Genomic DNA, 14,359 nt, shown 5'->3' with positions numbered 1-14,359 from the left:
AAAAAAAAAAAAAAAAAACCTCACAGTAAATTAGAAGAAAGCTGTATAAATTCGAAGAAGCTGATGCGAAATCCTGAGTCCATGGGTCAATTCAGGAGGGATCATCTCGAGTGCAGGGAGCCCCCAAAAGTCAGTTTCTTTAGGCCTATTTCCGTGGGCCAGCCAAATTTCTCAGGGAAAACATTGTTCTATTTTCAGTAAGATGGAAAGATGGTGAATTGAGGAGTCTTAACAATTTTTTATTTTTATTTTTGAGACGGAGTCTTGTTCTGCTGCCCGGGCTAGAGTACAGTGGCATGACCGTGGCTCACTGCAGTCTAACTCGTGGGCTCAAGCAGTCCTTCTGCCTCAGCCTCCTGAGTAGCTGGAGCCACAGGTGCGTGCCACCATACCTGGCTAATATTTGTATTTTTTGCAGAGACAGGTTCTTGCTACATTGCCCAGGTTGGTCTCAAACTCCTGGGCTCAAGCAATCCTCCTGCCTTGCCTTCCCAAAGTGTTGGGATTACAGGCGTGAGCCACTGTGCCCAGCCTCAAAATTGAATGTATAAAGTTTTCCTTAGTACAAAAACCTTGCCCCCTGCAACAATACCTAGTTTTCTCCAGGCCAGAGTCCCACTCTTTTACCCTTTCAGATAGAATAAGCATCTGGTTTTCTGCTGCTTTGGGGGTACCCAGCCAAGTAGAGCTGAAGAGAATGGCTGCTTCTCAAACAGACTCTCGACCAGCTGCCATATTTCTAGCCCCACTGCCACCCATTCTTCCAGAAAAATGTTGATCCTCATGTCAGAGGCTTTGGAGAGTTTAGTGAACATTAGGGACCTTCCTGGCTTTGTCCACTGCAGCTTCAAAATGTATCTCAGGTGTGCCTGTCGCCACCGTTTGACCATTTGGAAGCTTTCCAGCTTCCAAAATGTTGTTATTTTTATCTCCTTTTCTATTTTCCCTGTGGGTTTATGCATTTTGTAAAAAGTGCACTTCGATGCCACGTTATTGAGATTTCAGAAAACAGCAGAGGCTAATGCACGCAATCAATCCACCATCCTTTACCGGAGGTCAATCAGATGCTCTTTAGTCTCTTTTCTCCATATACCAGTTTAAAAGTTACCCATTCTTTCTATTCATTTTATGGGTTATCCCTAAAATTTTAATATTCCTGTCTGACCTAACAAAGTCTAAAGATAATCAATATCCCTATCTTCCTCCTGAATAATGCAAAGGCTGCTGAATGCTGTAACTTTGATCTCTCCTTTTCCATTTCCAGGTTGCTTCGGTCTGATATTTTAGTTCCTCATTATTATTATTATTATTATTATTATTTTTCTTTTGAGACGGAGTTTCACTCTTGTTGCCCAGGGTGCAATGGGGCGATATTGGCTCACTGCAACCTCTTCCTCCCGTTTTCAAGCAAGTCTCCTGTTTCAGCCTCCAGAGCAGCTGGGATTACAGGCATGTGCCACCATGCCTGGCTAACTTTTTGTAGTTTTTAATAGAGACAGGGTTTCACCATGTTGGCAAGGCTGGTCCTGAACTCCTGACCTCAGGTAATCCACCCTCCTTGGTCTCCCAAAGTGCTGAGATTCCTCATTACTTTTAACACCCCCTCCAAAGTACTCCCTATCAATAGATGTTTTTGAGCCCTCCCTACCATGTGATAAGCACTGGTCTAGGCAATGGGAATACAGTAGGAAATGAGACAAACTTGGCCAGGTGTGGGGTGGCTCACACCTCTAATCCCAGCACTTTGGAGGCCAAGGCCGGCAGATTGCTTGAGCCCAGGAGTTCGAGACCAGCCTGGAAAACATAGCGAGACCCTGTCTCTACAAAAAATACCAAAATTGGGCCGGGCACGGTGGCTTATGCCTGTAATCCCAGCACTTTGGGAGGCCGAGGCGGGTGGATCACGAGGTCAGGAGATCGAGACCATGCTGGCCAATATGGTGAAACCCCGTCTCTGCTAAAAATACAAAAAAATTAGCTGGGTGTGGTGGTGCCCTGCAGGCTCTGTCTCTTGATAGTCCACGGTTCAAGCAATTCTCCTGCTTCAGCCTCCCGAGTAGCTGAGATTATAGGCGTCCGCCACCACACCTAGCTTTTTGTGTGTTTAGTAGACACAGGGTTTCACCATGTTGGCCAGGCTGGTCTGAAACTCCTGGCTTCAAGTGATCCGCCTGCCTCAGCCTCCCAGAGTGTTGGAATAACAGGCGTGAGCCACCGTGTCCGGCCAATACTGGTATCTTCTAACCTCAGCGCTTTTCTTTTCTCCTGGCAAGCACACTGCCTAGAGATTTCATCTACTCCCAAGTCTTTCACTGCCACTATCTTCTGATCACTCCCAAATCTCAGTCTCCATCCAAGACTTCTCTCCTGGGCTTGAGGTATCTGTATCCAACTGCCAGAACATCTCCAGTGGAGAGCCTGTGGGTGCGAGGTAACACTAGTCTGTGGGTACAAGTAGTCACCCGAAGTCCATTTTAGTGGCTTTCCAGCACCATATTTTTCCAGCCCATGGAAATGCACTCTTCCCAAATACTCTGAGTCTCTATTCTCCTTTGAAGACTGTAGTTTTGTGACTAGTTGGTAGTTCCTGTTGCTTTTTTCCTTTCAAGTAAATTTTCTCTTAGGAGGCTTCTTAGCCATTATCAAATAGACCTCAACTGGGCTTGCCCTATGCCTATCTGAAACCCAGTCTAGGTTCAAGTTAGGACTCCTGTTAATCTGAGCTCTCACTTCCTGTCCCAGCCTGCTTTTCCTCAGGAGGCCCCTGTTGGTGAAAGAAACAATCATTCCCCTAGTTGCTCAGAAACTGGGAGTCACTGAGATTTTTTCCTCTCCTTCACCTTCCTCATCTGATCAGTCACCAAGTGCTATCAACTCCGCTGTCTTAGTAGCTCTCGATATATACTTACCTATCAAATATCACTGTCATGCTGTACTCCAGGCCTTCATTTCTCACCTGGATTACTGAAATATATCCCTAAAGAGTTTCTCTGCCTTCTGTCTGGCCACTCTCTTGAGTGATCTCTCCGTCATGTACCTTTCAGTGACTGCTTGCACAAGCCCCGTGTGACCTGGTCGGTCTGGTCTCTCGATCCGCTAGAGCCAAGCACCTGATACTGGTCGCAACTCTTACTGTGTGGTGATGGACAAGCCACTTGATCTCCTCAAACCTCAGTTCCTAAATCAAATGAATGATTGAATTCAGTCACTCAACTTTGTATGGATTAGGCACTAGGCAAAACATACTAGTGGATATAGGGATGAATTAGAAAAAGCTGCTGCATTCAAAGAGCTCCCAGACTCATCAACAAATTATTGTATGGTGAGATAATAAGTGCTATAATCCAGGAATATACAGTGTTGTGTGAATAATGTGGAATCAGTTTATCTCCAGAGCAGAAAAAGGGGAAGGCAGAAGAGGGCATTCAAAGTGATACCAGAGCTGTGCAGCAGGGGATGCTATTGTCCCCTCAAATCCTTTCTTCTCTTCTTCCCGAGTAATAGAGTCCCTTTTTCAGCTGGGCATACAGCCATCCAAAATAAAAACTATATTTCCTAGCTTCCTTTTCAGCTACGTGTAGCCATATGACTAAGTTGTGGCCAATGGGATGTCAGTATGAGGGGTAAGAACAGTATCTGGGATGTGTCTTTAAAGGGAGGGAATGTGTCTTTCTCCTTTCCCTCCTCCCTGTTCCCTGGGAGGTGGACTTGGTGGCTGGAAGTGAAGCAGCTGGAACTTGGACATGAGCCTCTTGTTGACAAAAAAGCACAACAAGATAGAAGCAGCCCTGGGCGGCCTACATTCACATGAGAAAGAAATGAGATTTCATTTTGTTTAAGCTATTCTCTTGCATACATGCATACGTGTGTGTGTATACACATATACACACACATATATACACATATATATGTATGCAAGAGAATAAAAAATATATATGCGTATACATATACACACACACACACGTATTTCCCTTGCAGCTAAGTCTAATTCTAACTAATGCAAACTAAGTCTAAAAAATGACTATATACTCACCAGGAGATAGGCTATTTCAAGCAAAAGGAATAGCCTGTATAATGGCTCAGGGAATGCTGTAGTTTTATGTGGCAGGAGATGAGACTGGAAATGAGTTGGGACAAGCCACAGTGGAGAATGAATTAAATGGGCAGGAGTGTGGCAGAAAGACCTGTCGGAGGCTATGAATGCAATCAAGGTGACAGACGGTGCAATGATAGTACTGGAAATGGAGGAGAGGGGATTGATTCAAGATGCACTTAGGACCAAGAATCGGGAGTTGTGCACATGTGTATATGAGTACAGTAGATGGAGTGGGTGTGTCATCAGAGAAGATCTGAGCATTTGGGCTTGCTCTCCTCGGACGCCCTGTGAGTGGAGTTCAGCCTTTCCCCATGGGGCGTATCCTCCTCTTGCTCCAGTTTCTGGGGCTCATGGTCCTTGGCCCAGGTGCCTCTTGCCATCTCATCCTCACCCTGCTTAGCTTCCCTTGCTTGTTCCAGGATTATTCCATAAAGGGGGATGTGGGGGGTTCTTTAACCCTGTGAATACTGGTTCTCCCCAGGCTGCCTGAGGAGCCTGTAGTGGAGCTGTCAGGGGCTGCTCAGGCTCTGGCTGGCAGCTGGACACTCTCTGTCTTGCTGGCAGGGACACAGTGCCTCTGAGTAGTTGTGTAAGAAGGGGCCCTTGGCAGATAAACAGGCCCTTCTCTATTGGTGGGCCAGCCAGCAGGTCAGTGGGAAGGTTAAAGGTCACAAGGTTTGGGGGAAATTGGGTGAGAAGTTTAACCCCATTCCCAGTAAAGCTTCTGGGAAACACTTCTCTACTGGGGCAGCCCTGACACCAGGGCACTCATTAACCCTCTGGGTGCCAGAGAAAGGGCAGGAGGTAAGTGCTGGGAGGCAGCTGAGGTCAACCTCTTTTGAACCTCCACGTGGTATTTACTCAGAGCAATTGGTGCCAGGGGCTCAGGGCCCTGGAGTATAAAGCAGAATGTTTGCTCTCTGTGCCCAGATGTGAGCAGGTGAGCAGCTGGGGCAGAGGGATGGGGGCCGCAGCCCTAAGGGATGGCATGGCAGGTGGCCTCAGGGGAGAGCCTGGGGTGGCCCCTAAGACATCCTCTTGGAGCACTTTGGCAGAGTTGCTTCTTTGCCCTCGTTATGCCTCAGTTTTTCCCACCATGAAATGGGAGGGAGGGGGACAGGTGGGCAGGGACAGGTGGTAGAAGTGGCCTAGGGAGCTGCTCCTGGGGTCGGGGACATTTACGAAGGGGCAAGAGCACCATGCTCCCTGCTATCTGACTGAGTTGGCAAGGGCACACCCTCTCCCCGTGTCTGAGGAAGACATCCCAGCCTCTTTGACTCACCTAGGTCAGGACTCTTGAGCCCCAACAGCTCTGTGCTCCCCACCCCAAGGAAGTGTTAACAGGATTTTGGGCAGTTGTCCCTGGAGAGGCCCCCTGGGTCATGTCCCTTCTTCTGCTTCTTTCCCTAACCAGGCCTCCCTCCACTTGCCTTCTCAGAGCAGATAATGGCAAGTATGGCTGCCGTGCTCACCTGGGCTCTGGCTCTCCTCTCAGGTGGGTCTCCGACCCTGACTTCAACGTGGGGGTGTGGGTGGGGGCTGGCCTGGGGGCCCTGTCCACCCCGGGGGCCCTGTCCACCCCGGGGGAGGAGAGCCCAGGCCCTGATCACCCAGTGCCTGTCCGCAGCATTTTCGGCCACCCAGGCACGGAAAGGCTTCTGGGACTACTTCCGCCAGACCAGCGGGGACAAAGGCAAGATGGAACAGATCCATGAGCAGAAGATGGCTCGTGAGCCCGCGTGAGTGCCCCGGGAAGGGGTGTGGGCGAAGGGAGGAGACAGCTGGGCCATGACATGATGCCCTGCGTCTGTGGCCCCTGTTGGGACAGAGGAAAGGAGCAGTGCTAGGTCTGCCCGCAGATCCCGGCCATCCTGGGCTCTTCAGCGCCCTCTGCCTGCAGCCCCTGCCTTAACAACTCTGTAGCTGTTGTCCGTTTGACCCCTGAGGCGCGGGACCTGGGATCGACCGGGAGGACCCCTGCTGCGGTCCCCAGAATCAAAGGATGATGTGGCGCATCTGTGCTTCTTTGATCAGTGTTGTAGGTCTGGATTTGCATATGCGATGTGTTTATGCTTCGTGTGTGAGGAGTTGTGACTGGCCAGGGTTAGGACAAGAGCCCCTGATTCTGGGGCCAATGCCCTGCGTCCTTGGTTCCCCTAGAAGATCAGTGCATAACGACTTGGGGACAAGAGAGATGATGGGGGCTAGCAGTCTGACAGCCTGGATATCTGTCCGCTTCCTCAGGAACCTGAAAGACAGCCTTGAGCAAGACCTCAACAATATGAACAAGTTCCTGGAAAAGCTGGGGCCCCTGAGTGGGAGCGAGGCTCCTCGGCTCCCACGGGACCCGGTGGGCATGCGGCAGCAACTGCAGGAGGAGTTGGAGGAGGTGAGGGCGCGCCTGCAGCCCTACATGGCAGAGGCGCACGAGCTGGTGGGCTGGAATTTGGAGGGCTTGAGGCAGCAGCTGAAGCCCTACACGATGGATCTGATGGAACAGGTGGCCCTGCGCGTTCAGGAGCTTCAGGAGAAGTTGCGCGTGGTGGGAGAAGACACCAAGGCCCAGCTGCTGGGGGGCGTGGGCGAGGCGCGGGCTTTGCTGCAGGAACTGCAGAGCCGCGTGGTGCACCACACCGGCCGTTTCAAAGAGCTCTTCCACCCGTACGCCGAGAGCCTGGTGAGCGGCATCGGGCGCCACGTGCAGGAACTGCACCGCAGTGTGGCTCAGCACGCCCCCGCCAGCCCCGCGCGCCTCAGCCGCTGCGTGCAGGTGCTCTCCCGCAAACTCACACTCAAGGCCAAGGCTCTGCATGCACGCATCCAACAGAACCTGGACCAGCTGCGCGAAGAGCTTAGCCGCGCCTTTGCAGGCACTGGGGCTGAGCAGGGGGGCGGCCTGGACCCGGAGATGCTCTCCGAGGAGGTGCGCCAGAGACTCCAGGCTTTCCGCCAGGACACCTACCTGCAGATCGCCGCCTTCACTCGTGCCATCGACCAGGAGACTGAGGAAGTCCAGCAGCAGCTGGCACCACCTCCACCAGGCCACAGCGCCTTCGCCCCAGAGTTTGGACAAATGGACAGTGACAAGGCCCTGAGCAAGCTGCAGGCCCGTCTGGATGACCTGTGGGAAGATATCACCTACGGCCTTCATGACCAGGGCCACAGCCATCTGGAGGAGCCCTGAGGGTCTATTTCAGGCCTATTCTCAGCTCCTTGTCTGGGGAGCCCTGACCCTGAGCCTAAAGCATGGTTTAGTCCTTGAAAGTGGCCGGCTGGGTGGAGGGTGGAAGGTCCTGTGCAGGACAGGGAGGCCACCAAAGGGGCTGCTGTCTCTCACATATCCAGCCTCCTGCGACTCCCTCATCTGGATGCATTATACTCACCAGGCTTTGCAAACCCAGCTTTCCAGTGCTCATTTGGGAATTCTCATTAAGTTGCTTTCTTTTTTTTTTTTTTTTTAAAGAGACGGTGTCTCACTATGTTGCCCAGGCTGAAGTGCGGTGGCTATTCACAGGCACAATCCCACTACTGATCAGCATGGGAGTTTTGACCTGCTCCATTTCCGACCTGGGCCGGTTCACCCCTCCTTAGGCAACCTGGTGGTCCCCCACTCCCAGGAAGTCACCATATTGATGCCAAACTTAGTGCGGACACCCGATTGGCATAGCGCACTACAGCCCAGGACTCCTGGCCTCAAGCGATCCTCCCACCTCAGCCTCCCGAGTAGCTGGGACTACAGGCACGCACTACCATGCCTGGCAAGTTGTTCCTTTCAAGGGTGAGGGAGTTGGGAGGGAGAAAGGCACCATGCATGTGGGCGATTATCTGCAAGCCTGTTCGCCATGATGCTGGAAGCCTGTGCCACTACATCCTGGAGTTTGGCTCTGGTCACTTTTGGCTGCCTGGTGGCCACTGCTAACAGCTGGTCCACAGAGAGGAGCACTTGTATCCCCAGGGCTGCCGTGGCAGCTTTTGTCAGGGGAATAGAAGGGAGAAAGAGGAAAATACCATGGGGAGAACATGTGATGGTGTGTGTATATCCCTGCTGGCTCTGATGCTGGTGGGTACGAAAGGGGTGGGGGGCAGGGCTGGGATGGGAAAAGGCAGAGCCCACATTTTCTGACATAGCTCTACACCTAAATAAGGGACTGAACCCTCCAAACTGTGGGAGCTCCTTAAACTCTCTAGGGAGCGTACTGTGTGCCCTTCCCATCTCTAGCCCCTCCCTCCAGACTCCCAATCTGAAGCCTGGACTTCTGGCTCAAATGAAATAGATGTTTATGATAGAAGTTTGCCTGGTGTGACTCTCATCTGGACCATGTCTGAAAGCAGTGGCCTCACCACTATCCCCAAAGCACATCCATCGCCCACTCCATTTCCCTGCTGCTCTTTCTCATCAACCCCTCCCAGTCCAGGTCTGCCAAAGGGGCTCTGTCTGGGCTCTGCTTCACCGCTCCTGGCTAGACAACAGCTGTCTGTCACACTTGGCGGGAGGCCCTTCCTCTGCACCTGCACTGTTCACTAGCCTGCTCCACACAGGACAGTGTGTATGGAATGCGGGCTGTGTCTGCAGGAGCTGTGGCCCTGGTGGACCTAAGAGTCCTGAGGTGGCCTGTCTCCTTTGTTCTTGCTGTTCTAGAGTTTGAATGTCCTCTTTTTATGCTGGACTGTCTTCTTGGGACACCCAAACTGTCAGTCAGGGGCACCAATGCTCCCCATAGCTCTCCTGGGAACTGTGAAACTGGGGTGTGGTGGGGGAAGTGGAAAGGGTAAGCCCCTTCCCTTTGAACTGTCCCGTCCAGCTCCCTTTCCTCCCAGCTCAGCCCGCTGCCCCAGGGTTCTCAACACGCCTGCTCACCAACCCCATAGCACAGACCCCACACATATGTAGGCTCATCATGCCGGCAGTCTGGTCTTCCCTGTCACCTGGATTTTGGCAATGTTGGCAAGGGAACCAGGTTGTGGCCCCCGCACCCGGAGAGAGGAAGTGCTGGAAAGGTAGAAACAAAAAAAGTGTTTTTATTGTTGTTAGGAAACTTGAAAAGCATGGGTCAAGGGGGTGGGCTATGGTGGGGATCAGGAGGTGGGAGTGAAAATGGGGGCTGTGTACTTCAGGCTGGGATTGGGGAAGGTAGTGATGAGCACAGAACAGGGAGTGGGAGGAACAGAAAGGGACAGAGGGATTGAGGGACTGAGAGAGGGGAAGAAGCTGAACCACCCGGAGGGGGAACCTAGAACGCAAGCAGCATGTGGCCCAACACTGGAACCAGGCAGCCCGGCTCCGGGCGCACCTTCTCAGGCATTCCTCAGGGACAAGCCAGGGTCCTTGTCCTCAAGGCTCTTGTAGACCGACGTGGGGACCAACAGAACCCGGTGCGGTGGAGCTATTGTGAAGAAGCAAAAAACTGCTCTGGTTCTGAGAGGCCGTCTTGGGGGAAGTGATGACTGAGTTGAGGTGGATCCGGCTGGCGATGGAAGGTTCAAGCCATATAATCCCGGGAACCAGGAGCCCTTGACGACACTGTTCTCCGAGGGCCCGGAGTCTGCGGCCTCTTTAAGAAGAGAGGCGGGGGTGGTGGCAGCTGGCGGAAGTGACGACAGAGGGGGGCGTCCGCGAGAACACCGGAAGTCGGAAGCCGGGGTCTCAACTGCGCGTGGTGGCGATGGCGGCTAGCGGGGCTGTGGAACCGGGGCCCCCGGGGGCTGCCGTCGCCCCTTCGCCCGTTCCGGCCCCGCCGTCCGCCCCGAGTCACCTGTTCCGGCCCATCAGCGCCGAGGACGAGGAGCAGCAGCCCACCGAGATCGAGTCGCTCTGCATGAACTGTTACCGCAATGTGAGGCGGGGGCACGGCCGCCGTCGGCGGGAGGGTAGGGCTTGGGCCGGGACTAGCCGGGGGTTGGACCCAGCCTGATGGGCCCGGCCGGGGACCCCGAGGTGCGCCCAGCGATAGTAGGGCGGGGAACAGAAGTTTCATTGATTCTTTCCTTCGTTGTCTTGTATTTCACCAGGGCATGACGCGACTCCTGCTCACCAAGATTCCCTTCTTCAGAGAAATAATCGTGAGCTCCTTTTCCTGCGAGCACTGTGGCTGGAACAACACGGAGATCCAGTCGGCAGGCAGGATCCAGGACCAGGGAGTGCGCTACACTTTGACCGTCAGGGCTCTGGAGGTGAGAGGACCTCAGAGCAGGTACCTCAGTATTCTAGAGGGAGTTTGGGGACTGGGGTCAGAGCTCGGTTCCAGGCGGTCGGAACTTAAATCCGCCATGTCTCTAAGCCTTAGTTTCTTTTGTAAAATGTTGCTGGTGCTGTCACCAGCTCAAGTGAGATAAGATTTGTGGAAATGCTTTGTAAATGTTGTCTGAGTGTATGATATGAGCAGTAGTTGTTATGAATAGTATTTTCACCATTTGGACAGCCTGACTCACACCACCTGTACTATTTGAAAGGAGCAGTCTGGACCCTGTGGAGTGGAGAGAGGGAGAGACGTGGGCTGGGGTCTGATGGAAGGGGACAGCCTGATTATTGCTTGGAGAAGGTGTTCTGCATCCTCTTTGTACTGAACGTTTAACTTTCTGCCCAGGACATGAACAGAGAAGTGGTGAAGACTGACTCTGCTACCACAAGGATTCCTGAGCTAGATTTTGAAATTCCTGCCTTTAGCCAGAAAGGAGGTAAGTTTAAGATCAGAATATTTGGGCTGTTCACATGTAGCTAGAATCTTACCCTCTTTCTTGCAAACCCCCTGGTGCCAGATCTGATGATTTGTGTATGGGTTCCAGCATGTAATCATTGTGATCTTCATTGGTTTCTCATGAGTGGAAACAGCTGGAAATGATAGAAAGTAATGGTAAGCCCATAGTATGCTTATTATAGAATTTTAGCATTGCTATTATCAGACATGAATGGAACCTTGCACCTGGCCTTCTCATTTTACAGATGAGGAAATAAAGCCCAGAGAGTTTAAGTGAATTGCCCAGGGTCATACAGGCAGTTAATAACAGAGCTAAGGCCAAGACCACTTGTCTTTTGTTCTTGTTCACAAGCTCTGACCACTGTTGAAGGATTGATCACCCGTGCTATCTCTGGCCTGGAGCAGGACCAGCCTGCACGAAGGGTAAGCTGGGGTTTTCTGATTGCAGCAGCTCAAGGAATAGTTGCTTATATGTGTCTGAATAGAGTGTCTCATGTGGCTGAATAGTTGAATGTTGGAGAACTTTTTGGGTAAGCATATGGTGGTGCTGGAGCTGCTAGGATGTTGCATATGTTGTAATTCTTGTCTTTTCTCCTTCCCTCCCCCGGCATGTATTCAGGTCTCATCAGACAGACAATATAACTTTACCTCTGAAGAGCCTTTCCTAATCCTCTTGGGTTATCTGTGTTTCTTGAGTATTCCATTGCATTTTAGATTTATTATGACAGAAGTAATATACTATAACTGCGCCTTTAGTTATTTGTCTCCTTAACTGGCTGGGGAGCCCCATGAGAGGACTGATACATTTACCGTCATATATCTAACCTGGCATGAATGCCTGGGCTAAATGGTTGAATGAGTGAGAAAAATGAGGCTTACCTGTCACAACCCATCAACTTCAGCCTTGTTTGCTACTTCTCCTTGTGAAGCCTGAGTCACTCTGTTTCCAGTCACACTGAGACAGGTGGTGACTTCCTAATGGAAGTAACATGGGCATGACAAGGGGCAGGGCATATGGCATCCCACTGGGGCTGATGCTTTACTGTCTGTTCATGGCAGGCAAACAAGGATGCCACAGCTGAAAGAATTGATGAGTTCATTGTCAAACTGAAGGAGCTAAAGCAAGTAACCTCTCCTTTCACTCTGGTGAGTATTAAGAGACTGGAATCGCCCTCGATTAGGGGAGGAGGGACCATTAAGACTGCTGGGATTTTCCATTGTGGTGCCTGAGTGGTCTGATGGTAGGTGATATAGGATTGTTTGATTTCCTGTTGCAGTGACCCTCTCTTCACCCATTTGTTAGATCATCGATGATCCCTCGGGGAACAGCTTTGTGGAAAACCCACATGCTCCTCAGAAAGATGATGCCCTGGTGATCACACACTACAACCGGACCCGACAGCAGGAAGAGATGCTGGGGCTTCAAGTAAGTGGACTGAAGGATCCAGAGAATGCTCTGGAATTATCGTGTACTCCGGATTGCTTGGAGTCAGTGGGAACTGATTTTGCTGCTGCTGCTCTGTGTGCCCTGTCTCAGCTTGTTTGTGCTGCTCATCTTGCTCATGTCCAGGACTTGGGTAAATGTCATAGAAAGGATGGCAGTGGCTGTGATTCTGCCTTAAGCTCTGTTTGGTTGGGGCTTTACTTTCTGGTTTCTTTAACTGATGAGATGGCACCTGACCTAAGTGAAGCAGAGCATTTTCTCCCACTCCAGGACAGGGTGTTGGGGATACTGAGGTATACCTGCCAGCTTGTGATGTGCATCTTTGCTATTTTAGGCAGAAGCACCAGCAGAGAAGCCAGAAGAGGAAGATCTCAGAAATGAAGTGAGTCACATTGGCTACTGGTGAGGAAGGAGCAGAGTTATGGGCTGAGGCTGATGCTGTTCAGTGTCTGTCTTCTTGCCACCAACACAGATGACCACCAGCATACCAACTGAGTGTCGTCAGTCTGAACATCCCATCTGGGAGGGCTCACCCTTTGTCCCTATATTGTGTTCCAGGTGCTCCAGTTCAACACAAACTGCCCAGAATGCAATGCCCCCGCTCAGACTAACATGAAGCTAGTACGTATCTTTTGGCAAGCAGTTGGGTTGCTCTTCATCTGACTCAGGCATGAAGATTATAATCAGGTTGGGAGCATCCCTTTTAAGGAAAGCATGTGCTGTATACCCAGTGATAAGGAGGATATTATCTTTGATTAGACTGTGTACCTTGGCTTTTGGGTTCAAGGAGAAATTTAGGCCATGGTCTCTAGACTGTGTGTGGTGTGGTCTGAGTGATGCCTTCAAACATGTGAATAGGGACCACCAGGGGCTGGGAACTTGTCCTCTTCTGGAGGACTCTGGACTGCCTCTTGTGAATATTTCCAGCAGTTCTGGGACCAGCATTTGTGTTTGTGTGGGGTTTGGCTTTGTTTTTCTTCAGATGGTGGTCTTGTTCTCCTTGGAGTAGATTTCCTTAACTCCATTTTCCAGAAATCCCTCACTTTAAGGAGGTTATCATCATGGCTACCAACTGCGAGAACTGCGGGCATCGGACCAATGAGGTGGGTGGGCACCATTATTTGGGAAGAAGACTAGCTTAAGGGTAACCCCCTTTTAACTATCATTCTTCCTAAGTCTGCTTCAGGACTCGGGCAGGGGGTGTGGAACAGGTTGGGTCTTTCTCTTAGGTCTAGGGTAGGGTGATGAGCCCTTGAAGGAATGGGATATTAGCCTAGAGAAGAAAAGTTAGAGATTCCATAACTTGTTTAAGACATATTAAAGGTTGATTATATGGAAGACCCATTCCTTAGAGGCGTGGAAGTTCAGGGAGGCAGATTTTGATTTCACAATGAAGAGCTTAACAGAGCTGTCTGAAAATAGAATGGGCTGCCTTGGAGGATTATAAATTCCCTTCCCCTGAGTGTGTCTGAGTATAAGCTAATTAAATTCTTAAACCAGACTATTATAAAGGAGATCCACACACTGGATGCAGTGGATGAAAGGGCTGGATAAATGCTTAAAACTCTTTCAACCCCAAGAGTCAGTTTTTTCGTTTTTTAGGGTAAATTCAGAGTTTGTTGGCAATTTGTGATAAGTTTTGGCATGTTACCAGGGTTGGTCACTGCTCCTGGACAGCTCTTGGTTTTTTTGGTTTGGGTGACTGCTGTTTAGAAGGCACTGTCTTTGGTAGCTATTAGTGGGCCTAACTGATTGGAGGTCCAAACCTATGTTCCAAGTCTCCTGGGTACCAAGCGAGGCTTGGGGTCTTCTCTCTGTTGCTCCTGTTACCTATGCAGGTGAAATCTGGAGGAGCAGTAGAAGCCTTGGGCACCAGGATTACCCTCCACATCACAGATCCCTCAGATATGACCAGAGACCTCCTCAAGGTAACAGTCTGCTTGGGAAAGTGTCCTCATAAGTTAGATAAGCTATCTCTATCTAGGGGAAGCCGTGTTTTAGAAATAATGTTCAGGGACATGAGATGTCTCCTACTTCCCTGGCTTTGAGGACCCCTGAGCAGAGGGGGTTCATTCAAGGTTGGAATTGCAGATTTAGAAGGTGACCTGTTAGCTCTTTCTGATG

The 14,359-nt window shown here is 50.9% G+C and overlaps 2 protein-coding genes across 6 annotated transcripts in view; both read left to right on the top strand.

Moving 5' to 3' along the window:
- The first annotated feature begins 4,774 nt into the window (after window positions 1-4,774).
- Window positions 4,775-7,604, top strand: APOA5 (apolipoprotein A5). Of its 4 annotated transcripts, none has more exons than XM_017523337.2 (4): window positions 4,776-4,900; window positions 5,535-5,591; window positions 5,724-5,835; window positions 6,341-7,492. In XM_017523337.2, the coding sequence occupies exons 2-4, from the start codon at window positions 5,543-5,545 to the stop codon at window positions 7,278-7,280; spliced, it is 1,101 nt and encodes a 366-aa protein (XP_017378826.1). In that variant the 5' UTR covers window positions 4,776-4,900; window positions 5,535-5,542; the 3' UTR covers window positions 7,281-7,492. The 4 variants fall into 4 exon arrangements, with proteins under 4 accessions (XP_037592582.1, XP_017378826.1, XP_037592581.1 ...); XM_037736653.1 differs by having other exon boundaries at window positions 5,511-5,591; XM_017523338.2 differs by lacking the exon at window positions 4,776-4,900 and adding an exon at window positions 4,942-5,036.
- A 2,086-nt stretch (window positions 7,605-9,690) lies between these two features.
- The window catches only part of ZPR1 (ZPR1 zinc finger), a 9,192-nt gene continuing 4,523 nt past the window's right edge, over window positions 9,691-14,359 (top strand). Inside the window, exons 1-10 of one of the 2 annotated variants that reach the window (XM_017523333.2) lie at window positions 9,693-9,930; window positions 10,106-10,267; window positions 10,681-10,771; window positions 11,144-11,214; window positions 11,851-11,937; window positions 12,095-12,217; window positions 12,570-12,617; window positions 12,794-12,860; window positions 13,268-13,338; window positions 14,074-14,163. In XM_017523333.2, the coding sequence (XP_017378822.1) occupies window positions 9,760-9,930; window positions 10,106-10,267; window positions 10,681-10,771; window positions 11,144-11,214; window positions 11,851-11,937; window positions 12,095-12,217; window positions 12,570-12,617; window positions 12,794-12,860; window positions 13,268-13,338; window positions 14,074-14,163 (981 nt within the window). In that variant the 5' untranslated portion in view covers window positions 9,693-9,759. Of the gene's footprint in view, window positions 9,931-10,105; window positions 10,268-10,680; window positions 10,772-11,143; window positions 11,215-11,850; window positions 11,938-12,094; window positions 12,218-12,569; window positions 12,618-12,793; window positions 12,861-13,267; window positions 13,339-14,073; window positions 14,164-14,359 lie in introns of both variants that reach the window. The other variant, XM_017523334.2, reaches the window with a different exon arrangement.

This window comes from Cebus imitator, unplaced genomic scaffold, assembly GCF_001604975.1.
Source record: "Cebus imitator isolate Cc_AM_T3 unplaced genomic scaffold, Cebus_imitator-1.0 Scaffold28, whole genome shotgun sequence".
Taxonomy (NCBI): domain Eukaryota; kingdom Metazoa; phylum Chordata; class Mammalia; order Primates; family Cebidae; genus Cebus; species Cebus imitator.
The sequence above is the reverse complement of the archived record's forward strand: the minus strand, read 5'-3'. Positions and strand labels throughout refer to the sequence as shown.